Genomic DNA, 14,105 nt, shown 5'->3' with positions numbered 1-14,105 from the left:
GTTATTGAAAAAATGCATGATAACATTATTAATGCAAAAAATGTTGACTTTCGATCAAATTAATGCAATGATATAATGCTTGTTGTTACTTGGGATAGTACTTGATTTGAGGCAGAGATACAATGGATTTTTGATTGACAGAAAAAAAATTGAAACTAATAGGGCGATATTCAAAAGTGAAAAGGCAATAGATGGCTCTTTTTCAGTGGTAGTAAAAACGAAATCCTGAAGCAAAGAAACCACCATGGAAGATGAACTGAAATCAAAAAGTTATCTATTCACATTACGCTTGATTTCTAATCACTACTTTTTCGACAGTTTCCTAATTGGTAGTAATTTACGTTTTTCATTATTTTCCATACGTTTTGACAACTCTCGACTACCATTCTTCCATGCGCTTAGAAGTTTGAGAAATTTGAGAATCAAGCATAGCGCGATCAGTGAGTCGAATACAAATATCAGTGTCGCTGCTCGGCGGCCAGTGAGAGAAACTGAATGTCCGAAAGGTTTTTGTCTGTACTTTTTGCTGCTAGCGCCAACTGTTATGAACGAAATAAACAGTCGTTACCCTAATGTTTTTGACAGTTTAAGTTTGCTTGTATTAGTGCTCGTGTAGTTTTGCAGTAGTATTCTCGTGACTGTAAGAATATAACCTAAAACGAAGCAATGGCGCGAAAACATTCAAAATATTCAAGTATTTGAACTTAATAAGGACAAATCATCCACTAACCCCGATGGTACACTTCCCCCACTGTATCTTGTTACACTACCTGATATAATTATCAGTTTGGCGGTTTGTAGAATATGCATGAGATATTATTTGAGGTATTATACCGCTTATGTAGGGCTCTTTCATACCTCATTCAGGTTATAAGTATTGGGAATTATCTGATATTGAATACCTTAGTTCGGTATTCAGTAGCAATTTTCTTCTGCTCTGGTACTTTGATGGTTCCTTGAAATGCAGGTGCAATGATTTCATGTTCTATAATTCGATACCTCCCAAACTTGATAGTTCCTTCAATGTCGAATTAGGGAGAGTTGATTGTACAACAATATAGCCGAAAATACGCGCTTTTCCAGCACTATAAGATTGTTATTACAATCATGACCAGCTTATACTAATACAACATCTTAGTAGTAGTAGTAGTAGTAGTAGTAGTAGTAGTAGTAGTAGTAGTAGTAGTAGTAGTAGTTGCACATAAACCTTCAAACGCGTTTTTAAGAAAAAAAATTAAACATATTCACCCTAATTCTTGTTCACGGCGTATCCAACTTTCGATCGAATCCTGTAGACGAATAAATGTGAGGTAAAATTTTGAAAAATTTATTTTGAAAGCACAAAATTTGCATTTGCCTGTCAACTTAAATTGTGATAAAAATGTAGAAAAAAGTGTTTTTGTTAGAATTTTGACAAATTTCACATTAGGCGACCGCAAGACAGAATTAGTTTATTCAATTTACATTTTTTCCTAAACATAACCCAATTTTATTCGTTAATTTGTTTGGGTTCATAGTAAACGGGAATGCAAAACGGTTTTCGATCGAAAGAGCGTTCGAACGTAAATAAGAATAGGGTGATTGATTGAGCTTTTCATTGAATCTCACGATTCATTTATGAAAAAAAAAAAAAAACACTTGGTTCCCAGCCGTTCGAAGTTGTGAGCTGTGCCGCTTGTTGAAGATCTATTCTGCGTCTATTGCATTGATCACCCAGCCATTCAGCAGTTAAAAATCATGGGCAATCCCAACATGCCGCTGGTTCTAAAAAAACAATCATACAAAATAACGAGTAAACAATAATGATGGTGTAATCGTTGCTAATCCTCGAAAACATGTAGAGTAAGGTGGGGCAAAAGTTCGGCCGTAGTGGTATAATCAAAATTTCCATGAAAACAATAGCAGTTGAAAAGAAATAAATACCACACAGTGAACCTTCAACATATTGGCTATGATTTTGCTGAACAAACTTGTATCAAAATATGTACCAATTTTTAATTCTAACAATTTCAAAATTGATTGTCTCAAACGAACTACCCTACCGGTGGGGCAAGAGTTCGCATCTAGTGTGGGGCAACAGTTCGTAGACCTAAAGAATAGAAATATAAGTAGTAGAACGCTAGCGGCACTGTTATCACAAAATAGAATTATTTTATTGTTAATTACTGTTGAAGTTTTTGATTGCTTGTTTAGTGCCATGTTGTAGAGAATGTTTTATTTTGGTCGAAAAAAATGATTTGACACTTATAGACCCGGTACTCAAAGCTGTTAGAGCATGGCAAACTAGATGTTGGTCACACGAACAGTCGCGACATTAGCGTTCTACGGCTAATGCTTCTACTACCTAAACACAAAATATCGACACTTTTACGACAGACATACCTTATACCAGCCATAACCTTATGTTTACAGATAAATCCACACTAAATTTTCATCAAAAATTTCTCGAAACAGGGTTAACAGTAATATACCCATTAATAGTGTTTTTTCACAAGTGGAACCGTGAAATTTTTGTGTTTTTTTTACACGATCAGGCTAATTCCGCTAAATTTGAAGATAATATGTGGATTTGGGGCTATCTGTAAATTTTTCCGCATGTTTATATATGGGTTGAACTTTTTCTCCGCTGATTCAAACTTTTGCTCCACTATGGGCCAAAAATTAATTCTAAGCATTTATATAAAAACTAATACACCTCAAAGCATCCTTATGCCTAGAAACGCCCTTACATAAAAAATCGAATTAGATTTTATCTTCAATTGGTTCCATACAATAAAAGTTTGACCAAAAATTACAATTTTCACTTAAAAACAACAATTAGCCTTAACTTTTCCAAATCCCAATCGTCATTATGATAGTTGTAGTGAAAGACTCTTACTTGACCAGCATCCGAACCACCATGGCATTTATAAGTTTTGTTTTGAATTGAACTAGAAATCCTAGAAAGAAACTCTTGCCCCACTTTACTCTATTTTATCAATTTAACAAAATTTGCTGTTTAGATCACCAATCTGAAATTTTGCGAATAATAATTTTTACCTTCCGAGTTACGCCTTCAAACTGGTTATATAATTTGCTGGTCAGCTTTTCGTTTTTATTCGCATTTGACAGCCAAGCTTCACCCTTGCAAGATTGAGTTAACACTTGTGGATAAAAACAAGATAATCGTAGAAGTTACAAACAGAAAGCAATCCTTATGATGTGAATCATCTAATTTTGCCTCATTTCGATGGTGGCGTGAATGCGTTTGATGCTCATTAATGTGTACACGATTTTAAACAGACTCACTATGTATTATTATTTGTATTTTTTACTTGTATGAGAAGTTCATATTTCAATGAATCTCTTACTCTCTATCTTTTCAGTCAGTGTCGGTTATACCAAACAATTATTTTTTCATTGGTGGCTTCCTGGGTCCCCTCACACATACACATTACTACATATATTGTGTTCCACTTTTATATACCGAATGATAAAAAATTGGCTTGAACTATTATAATGAAAATGTTTATTGTGAAGTTCATGTATCTTTTTATGTGTGTGATGTAAGTGTTGGTATTTTGATCTCGTTTTCAGCGATTGCACTATCTGCAGTTCTAAAATTGATAATTACAATGTCGCCGATCGAGCCATATTTCTCTGTTTTATAAATAATTGTTCTGTTAATGTTGCGAAGCATTACATAATGTGTTCTATGTTTTGACTTATTATGAAATATTTACATAAACATAACAAATAAATATTCGGTATGGTACTATGATAAGTGTTTGGTTGATATTGTAAGTATACAAAATAATAAAAAATATTTTGAGACGAAAAAATGCTTTGAAAGCATTCGGTCGCATCAAAGCCCACAAAATAAATAGTCACTTAGTATTCACTGGATAGCTGAAATTCTAGGTAAGTTAAATTATGATCCGTGATGTGATTCGCTGATCCTCGGTATGTGTCAGGGGAGGTGGTAGGTGAAATGGGTACGATTTCCCTTATAACATTCCTTTCCCAGACGCCGAAGATGTTGCACTTCTCTATTTTGTTGGTTTCTTGTGTTGATTTGAAGATGATGATATTGAACTACTGTTGAACAACATTATTTGCGTGTCTGTTGCCTTGCTTTTTGGTTCTTCTAGATGGCCACATTGTCATTGTATAAATAGAGTAATAATGTTCACTGGGAAGCGTTCGCCCCTGGGTTTCCTTTGCTTATTTAATCGTATGTGATGTGTGCGAGATAGTTTTCTTTACACAATTAACTAAAGTAAACACTGAAATGAAAGAATAATTTACATTATATAAATTTGTAGATAAGAATTTATTTTCAGCCAAACCTTAAATAGCTGCTATTAATTACAAATGGTGAGGATAATACTCCGCTGGTGGATAATGGTATCCTTGATGAAACGTTGGGTCGCCCGGTGGTCGGTGCATCATCTGCGCTTGACCGTCCATCATGTAGCTCATCGCATCCGGATAGCCGGCTGATGGTCCTGGGTGGGTGTATACTGAAATCGGAGAATAAACTAATCAAAAAAAGAAAGAAAACATTCAGTTAAGTATTATCAAAGTTAGTTCACGATTGGTACGCGTGCAATGGTGAGTATAAAACAACATTATTAAACTTGTTTTCCCGCTGAATTGTGGCAACGTTACGCCACATCTATATAAATCCCTTTCTGTATTACGTGATAATTAAGTACAGTATGAATCAAAGCTAGAGCAACTGTAGCTAGAACATTTTGTAGCTTGGACGAAAAATGCGAAGAAAGTAGATTTACATTAGAACCATACATAGTGGAGAACTCGTCAAAGGCGAAAAGGCACTCAAATAAAAAATAAATCAGCTCATTATAATCATACAATATGACCTTTATTGTTGGGACTACCTGATAAACCGATTCATATCACTCTGCAGTATTCTATAATCATGAGTAATCATACACTCATTAATCGAGAACGTTCATTGCTGTATAGCAATCTAATCATTAATGATGTTTTTTAATACATTGGGTGTTTAAAGACTTGCAGCATACAAATGCTTCTTTAAAGGAAGAAGAAAGGATTTGATAGTAAGTGACCATGGTAAAAGCTTCAAGCAATATTTCGAACAATTTTCGAACCGACCGTGAAATTTTCTATGTGAACATAATAAATTTAAATACTAAGATGGTAATGACAGGCCTAGCTCCAGCGGAAACGTGGAACCACAAAAAAATGCTAGAACCATTACTGTTCAAAAGTAAAAGTTTGCTAGTGCTTATTTATAGTGCCGGTTACCGATAGAAAATTAATGGGAAGAAAAACCCACGTACCGTAAAACGGGGTACCTTTGATAGTTTTTTTCGAAGAAAACTTGAATATTTAGGCATGCTGTTCCAAAGAATTATAATTTATATTTTTAAAACAAGTACTGGCATCCTAACTATCGATTGCAGTTGATAGTTTGCCAAAAGATTTATTCTGAATGGATATATAATTTTTCATATAATCGCAAGTCGGTTTTCTCTTTTAGGGTAACTTTGATAATGGAGTATAAATCGAACAAAATTGAATGAACACTCAGAAACACGGGTAGTCACAGAATGACTAAATTTTAGTAATTTATGACTATTTTCTATCTGCCTCTCTTTCATTCTGCAAGGAATTTTATTCCTATTTGTCATTTCGCATGGGTTGAAGCATCGCTAAGCTTCAACCCAGGCGAAATGATATTTAGTGTAGAAATTCACAGCAGAATGAAAGAGAAGCAGATAGAAAAAAGTCATTAATGCATAAACTTTAGTAATTCTGTGACTTTTTTTTATTTCTGAGTGAATGCGAAACATTTATAGGGCGTTGCATACCTTTAGGCGTTTAACGCTATATGGAAATTTCTGACTTAGATTACAAAAATGGTCCCAGTTTGTAAAAATGGTTTTCGCTAAGAGATTTGAGACTGAAATCATGTTCTACTATAACTAGGCTGTCAATGATAAGTGATGAACTCATTATGACTTCATCAAATCTCGCATAACATATGATCTCGCCCTTAAAGCCATTGGTAACCACGTGTGTAGCTCGTTGTTTCTGAGCATTTGGAAGGATTTACACGTTATTGACCAACGCTATGATGAAAGAAGGATCATTCTCTATCAGCCAGTGATGTTGGTTTGGTCGCTTATTCATTCATTTGCTCAGAAACAACGAGCTACACACGTGGTTTCCAATGATTTTTAGGGCGTTATCCCAGAGTACGCGAGAAATAGTGGTCGTAGAACAGATTGTTTGTGAGCGTTTCAAAAATGCTAAAATCTTATATTTTTTTCGATATTTGCATATAAATCCTCAAATGTACTTGATTTCAACGAAAATAGCTTTGACATGAAGTGTCATACTGATACTCTTCACTTTTGCATTCGTTTTGCTTAACTAATTAACAGAAACTTTGTTATTTCGTTAAGTATGTCGTGAGTCTCGCACTATCAAAGTTACCCGCATTATCAAAGTTATCCCGTTCTACGGTACATGTTATTTTTGATAATCATTCTTCTGTGTTTATTTTGAGGTAGGTTGAGGACAACATACCCTGTTTTGTCTTCTTCAACATTGAAATCATTCGTCCTACTACGCTTCAATGATCCGATTCGAGTGAAATGCAAACAATTACAATTGCTTGTCCCATGTTTTATGTAAACCTTATGGACCGCGGGACAAATGGAACGGAAGTATACTGCCTACTGCCGTGAATCGCAAGTCAGTCCCATCTGTAAAAAGTAGGCATTGAAAAAATGGGCTGTGAAGTTTCAAAAACTCATTTTACATACGAATATTAAAAAAATTCCAGAGGATTGGAACATGTTCACATCTTAATGAAACTGTCACAATTTGCTTTTTATCACGATATATTTCTAAGAAAAATATGAAGATAATCAAAACATGGTTAATTTTTTTGTTACACGGTGCGGTATTCTGTAGTGGGACTGGACTGATATGCGATTACTTTTCATTATGGGACTATTTGACTTGCTATTTTTTCCTACTTTTTCCGAACAAATCTTATTATCTCATTTGGGCAGCTGAAAGAGCATTGGAAGATATGTTGAAAACTGAACTCAACTCAATATTGACGAAAATTCAGATGGGACCGACTTGCAATTCACGGCAGTATAACTGTTGAAAATTTATCAAAAGTTCTAAAACTGCCCATAAACGCATACTTGTCCCATGTAGAGTGTCCATCCCGGGACATCCCGGGACAAAAAATCCCGGGATTTGACAAATTTCGGGATTTCCCGTTTCCCGGGATTTTATTTCTGATATCCCGGGATTCCCGAAATGTACGTAGAGTTTGATGAAAACCACTGAATTTCAATAAAAAAATTTTAATGAAAAGATCAATTCACCAAGTAAGGAACGCATGATTTTATTTGTCTTGTTGCAAAATTTTAATGCTTTTCTTTTCAACATTAGCCATTTTTATAAGCCTATGCTGAGATAACAAATTTGAAAGTACACCTAAACTGCCGCAAATCGCAAGTCGGTACCATCTGCAAAAAGTAGGCACCGAGAAAATTGACTGAGAAGTTTTCAATCTTGTTTTCCATACAAATATTCAAAAAATTCCAGGAGATTGGAACATGTTTCGATTTCAATGAAACTTTCATAATTTGCTTTTCACTCCATGCAGTGGGTCTGACATGCGTTTACTTTTCATTATGGGACAATTCGACTTGGTGTTCTTTTCGAATTTTACTGAACAAAAAGTGATTTCTCGTAAGTGCAGCTGAAAACTCATTAGAAGATATAATGAAAACTGTTGATGGCAGATTACTTGCGATTCACGACAATAAACTTCAGTCAATAATTTTTAGTAATTATCTTTTAGCATGATCTACAATAACTTCAATGATCTTTGATGGTTTCTTTTGTTCTAAAGTTTTTATGGCTTATCAAATTGCAATTGCAAATAGCTTTAATATTATGACTTAAGTTTTTATCATACTTGCATTCATAAATGTTATAGAGAATTTGAAAAAATCCATAGCAAACCCGTAATTAGGTAAGCTAAGTTTTGATATTTGTTAAGTTTCTTCATCAGAATATCTGAAATGTGATTTGCTATAATCAAAATATTAAAATTTACATTATCTGTTTATTTCATTTAAAAAATACATTGTATTGTTAAATTTGAACTTCCATTTCAATCGAAATGCCAGTTTTATTGAAAAATTGTTAAATCCCGGGATCCCGGGATTTCCCGGGATAAGCATAGAATTTTGTCCCGAATCCCGGGACGAGCAAAATGGAAGCCGTGCGCGCGGGCGGCTGCGTTTTGAATTTTCTGTCACGTTTACCTCGGTTCCGCGTTTTGAATTTTTTTGGAATTCAGCTTGTGCTTTGAAACAATTCTTTGCGTAATCAAATTTGATGAAATAAAAATCGGTAGTTAAAAAGCTACATTAGTGCAAAAAATGTGAATCGGCAAAAGTGGAATAAATGTGCACCTGACGTGTGATCGATCGTGAGCGTTTTCTGGCATGAGCGAAAGGGGATGGAAGCGCAGTAGATGGATGCTTTCATGGCGATGACACCTCCACCGTGGCCTTCGATCAACTGAGTGAGATTGTTCTGATTATTATTGTTATTATTTCAAGTTTACATATCAAAACAAATAGGAGAACGTAGTCCAAAATGCCACTTTAAGGATTTGTGGCGCTTTCGCGTGTGTTCGTTGTTATTCACTATCAATTTACATACATAAACTGATGTTTTACGGGATGGGGATCAGAGTAACTTTTGTTTTCGTTTCAGAGAGCGAGTAAGGGCGCTTAAGCCCAGGCTTCAGAGCCAGGACATACGGGAGAAATACCTGTGTCCCATCCTAGGAAAAGGACAAACAACAATGGAGTGCGCACTAACTTTCTTAGCAACGCCACTCCCAACGATTTTGCCTATCTCCCTAAATGGAACGGTTGGTACGGTTGTCCCCGTTTCTTCCCTCACAATATTTCAAAATTTCCTGTCTATCATGTTATTTATTCGTGAATAATCTGATCGTCGGAAATATTTGAATTACCTTCAAACCCCAAGTCTGCACAGTGGGCCTGGCCATTTTAATATTTGTATCAAATCATTGATATGCTGCAAATATTAATGCTGACATGAAAGTACTGGAAGAAATTTCAGTATTTCCAGGATGCTTTTCAATATTGGCTGTGCAAGTACTTAGAATAGAATAGAATAGAATCCCGGGACGAGCAAAATGGCCGGAAATTGGACACTCTAGTCCCATGTGAATAGGAAATCCAGCAAACATGGGACTGACATGCGTTTTATGGGCAGTGAAGGTTTGAGTGAAAAAAAGCAAGAATTTTAACTGCACACACTTAATTGTCAAGTTCTAGGCAGTTCCAGCCTAAGGAATGTTGCTGTTATAAGGTTTTGAAATTTACATGTACACGACGAAACACGTGTCAAATATACAAATTGAAATAGAAACTGAGAGAAGAAACCACGTGCTCCGGTGGGGATCGAACCCACGACTCCGTATTCGCTACATGGGCGCTTCAACCTACAAGCTGCGGAACCCCGACTCGGAGGCGAACTAAGCTCGATTACCCCAAAGCACATGGCATCATCATTTCGCAGTCTTCTTTCGGATGTATGAGATGTACATTTGACACATACATCGTCGTGTATAGAGCTTAGTGACATTTGAACACAAGTAGACTAGCATACGCTCGTCATACACAGTTTGTTTTTGTTTTCCTCAAAGAAACTTGCACACGCTTTCCAGACTCATCAAAATGCATATGGAAATATTACCCAATTTGAAAAATTTACACCCGGATTCTGGGTGGTTTTCGATACAGAGTGAATATTCTAAAGTTCACAACTACATCTACACTAGGGCACCCATACAATTGGGCGTGATAACCACTATATGTAGACATCAAAGCGAGAGGGATGTTATTTTTAGACATCTGCATCGTGACACCTTCAGGAAATTCAGTGTGTGGTCGTCGTCCGACGAGATCGAATCTCGATCGATCGATTACGGTAATAGCAAAATTCCTTCTTTGTTGTTCATTTACTAGTTTCTTCTACTCTAGTAACATGTCTTTGCTTCACGCTTTGCGTTTAGCAGAACCCCGATGAAATTCAAATCAAATATTGAAAAACATTCGAACGAAAGAAAAACTTGAATTGACAATACAATGTTGTGGTGCAAATCGAATGGCGTACAATCGTTACATGTGATATTTATATGGGTTAGTGTATATGTTTGATAATACATCATGACTGAATATTTATGTATGAGTTGAACACATCGAAAATGCGTGATTTTTGATGGGTTTCATTAGATTTTTCTGCATATTACCTGCTCTGTTTGACTGGTCTATCATTGGCTGCACAATTCTCCGCCTCGCATTGATAAACCTGAAAATAAAATGAACAATGTTTTAGATAAAAAATGAATAAAATAAAATTCCACAATTATGATATCGTGAAGGATAATATCGGAAAAGTAAACTTATACATAACTAGGGACAAATAAAATTCATTATGAAATACGATATATTCATAGTTCAGCAGTTGCTCATTGATTTTTCAGTCATGTAGACCCTGTAGTGTGTAATTTAAATGTATAAAAATTCGTTACGACTTAACGGCCCATAACTATAGTAACTGAAATACGTATTTTACATTAAAGTTAATATTTTCTCTTATCAATTATACCAGAATGGCTAATGTATGCAGTTGTGCATGTAATGTAAACAAAATTCTGTCTTCAGATCCTGTAAGTACAATACATTACTAGCAAACATCTTTTTTGGTTTTGAGAGATTAGTTCAAAATTAGGCGTACCTCCACCCGTTTAAATTTTTCGACTTATTTTTTTTTCTTTATACCTCAATACTTTTGGTTATATTAACACTTCAAGCACCGCGCTGATGCTGTGTACGAAGAGCGAGGGTTGTGCACCTGTTAGTGTACAAAATATTGTCGCACCGCCACCAAACCTGATCGCGCTAGTGAAACTCGCGACGCGCCTTCTCTCGCGCGTTTTTGAAATCAGTTTTTGAGTGTGGCGCTGCATTCTTACGATGTTTATGAACACAGCGCACTATTGAAATATTAGTTCAACGCTTGGAGATTGAGAAAAAATAAATAAAAAAAATGTTCGTCCTTATTTCTACCGGATCCATAATACAAGAGCACGAACACCGAAGTGTTCAACATGTTTTTTTTTTCAGTTCAGCAAAGTCACTTGTGTTAGTTAGGAGCATATTTTTGTGGAAGACAGTCGTACTAAAATATAAATAGATTTTGAATTATGGCCTAAAATGTGAAATACACATTTTTTCGGAATTTTCGCACTAAAACACTACGAAAAAAATGAAAATACCGCCACAATATGTACACGAGACATTTCGTCCAAAGATTGTATTGGAGAATTCCCAATAGTTTATAAGATTTTGCCGAACTAAAGAAGAAACGAGCTAAAAATTGGAAAGGGCGTAGCTCCACATTGTAAACTAATCTTACAAAACCCAAATAGAAGTTTTGCTACTATCGCTGTGTATTTTCAGAATCTGCAGTCCGAATCTTGTTTACATTTTATGTGTCGCACTATGTTATGGACATATCTGTGTTGCCTAATGGATATATTTTCGGGAATGCAATGCAAATTTTCAAAAATAGGGAAAGTGTACCAGTTATGGCTATAGTGGTTCCCTATTTGGCCATATGTGTTTTCTCGAAAATTTTCACATTTTGAATATTTTTGAATGTTTTAACATCAAGATTCATTTGATATCAAAGTACTAAAACACACAGAATGATTAAAAATTTGAAAATAATCAAATTATCATGTCTGGCTAAATAGGGAACCATTATGTCCATAACTGGTACACCTACCCTATTTGTTTTACTCACGGTTTTTGCATAATGCTCATTTTACCACCAACAGCTGTTTATTTTACCCACATAGTGCTGGTTAAATGAACATTTGCATCGTTTTTTGCTAGCGATAAATATATGTGAAAATTCAACTATTTTAGTCTGAATTCGTGTCGCTGCTTTAGATAACATCTCTATTTTTGATGTTGTGCGATAGAACTACACAAATTCCTCGTTTTTCTATCAGAAACAAGATTATATTCTTAAGGTGTTCATTTTACCACCCCTTTCCTAATTCATCGTGTCATTAAGCTGTGAAAAACACTACTTCTGTGCTGAGGGAAAAGATTTTGAAGATTATTAAAGTAACTTTCGAATGCATTTATTTTTTTGTGAAAAACAGAGAAACATGAAAAGGCCATATGTCTCAATAAATCGAATGTTATTAGAATTGTAAAGTACAGTGCCTGTTCGATTTTTGCAATAAAAACAAATCATGTTGCCTAAATCGAAACGTAGTAAAATCAATCAGTTGGTTTTATTAAAACATTTATCACTGTAATAATTACCACGTATTGAATTTACCTATTTTGAAAATGGTAAGCCTCAACAAGGCTCACAGAAACATTGAGTTTAACAGGATTGGTAACTGACCTATGGTCCATTTTTTAGTATATCTTTTCCGTGTTGCCAAAATGGAACGGTGAAATTTCCAAAATCAAACAGTGCCAACACAGACAAACAGACGTAACACTTAGAACAAAACCCGATCAAAATCATAGTCACGATGACATGTACGCCCAATGCTAAAATCGGTGTGTTTGGCCGATGGACCAACAGATGGCGGTAGTGTGTAAACGTCAAACGCGAACAAAAACGATGCGAGCGCTGCGAGTGGTGGATTGGCCATCTACCATATATTTGAATCGGCCGTTAAAAAGGTGGTCGATGGACTTCGGTGAGAGTGTGACGTCTGTTTGTCTGTGGTGCCAATTTAGAACCGAGTAGAAAATCGAACGGGCACTGTTATCAAAATCCTCTAGACGCTATTCCACATTTGCTTAATATTCTTGGAAATACCTAAAAAAAATACCTCCGAAGTGCAAATTTTAGAAGCAATTTTGAAAAAAATCATACAAGATATTATCCATACAAAGTGGAGTGTCTGGAATTAAAACATATTCGGAATATGAATTATATGAGAGAACAAACTTATGCCATGTCAATGTAATACATTTTGTGTAAAAATATGCAATTGATGTTTGTCACGTTGTTTTAGTAACTATTTACTAACTAACTATTAAAGTAAAATTGTCCAATATGGAAAAGAATAAGCATTGAGAAAGCGTCACTTAAATTTTAAAGTAGAATACTCCACATAAATTTTCAAGTACTTCTAGCATCCTACATTCATTAGAGCACCTCAGCAAAATATAAACTAAACATATTAACATATAAGAGATTGATATGTTTTTATTCTTGCATACGTTTCAGACTACAGAAAATCCACACTTCCTAACGAATTTTCCAAAACAGTTGTATTTGATTGTGATATATATATTTCAAATAAAATATGTTTTAAAGATAACTGTTTATATAGGGATAACTATGATTTTGAAAGCAGTTTAGGTGATCACAATCCATTTCGTACAGTAATTTTTAATTTTCTGATACCACTCATGAAATTGATGAATATTATATCCGGCTTAATTTGGAAAACTCCAAGGAAGCCTGTATATGTTATCTAACTCTGTTTTGAATCGTGCAAGGAGAGAACGATTGTATAAAGTGCTTGGTTCTGTTTGGTGCCCCTTTGCTCTTCGTTGCATTATACATACTGAAGATGAAATTGCTACTGCTTTCCTCTGAGATGCGTGGATGGAGACGGCTGTGTGACCCTTCTCTATTTTTCTAGACAATTTGTTCGACACCCATTAATCACCATGTGACAACTTATGCATGAGTGACTACTACTCTATGGGAGCACTGTGCAATTCGAAGGGGTAATCATAGTTAGGGATATACAACGAGAGATACCACCGCCTAGGCGAGTTTTATAAATGCAACGTGATGGATGTATTAATAGAAATGTGTATGTTTGTCAAGGGAGTGCTATAGAAGTTGAGCGAAAAATAGTTCTTTTGGGGAGCATCCTAGCAGGAAGGATGCAGCGATGTGGTACAACATGTTGGAAAAGTGATGTGACTGCTGTATTGGTGCAGGAA

General features: G+C 35.3%; 1 protein-coding gene across 1 annotated transcript in view; it reads right to left on the bottom strand.

Moving 5' to 3' along the window:
- Positions 1 to 3,016: 3,016 nt before the first annotated feature.
- LOC5575091 (homeobox protein homothorax) overlaps positions 3,017 to 14,105 on the bottom strand; it is a 395,064-nt gene continuing 383,975 nt past the window's right edge. The window contains exons 9-11 of the mRNA XM_021838571.1: positions 10,358 to 10,416; positions 4,329 to 4,502; positions 3,017 to 4,265 (exon numbers count right to left, since the gene is read on the bottom strand). Of these exons, the coding sequence (XP_021694263.1) occupies positions 4,348 to 4,502; positions 10,358 to 10,416 (214 nt within the window). The 3' untranslated portion in view covers positions 3,017 to 4,265; positions 4,329 to 4,347. The remainder of the gene's footprint in view (positions 4,266 to 4,328; positions 4,503 to 10,357; positions 10,417 to 14,105) is intronic.

This window comes from Aedes aegypti, chromosome 1 (assembly GCF_002204515.2).
Source record: "Aedes aegypti strain LVP_AGWG chromosome 1, AaegL5.0 Primary Assembly, whole genome shotgun sequence".
NCBI lineage: Eukaryota > Metazoa > Arthropoda > Insecta > Diptera > Culicidae > Aedes > Aedes aegypti.
This window is presented reverse-complemented; position numbering and strand designations above follow the sequence as displayed.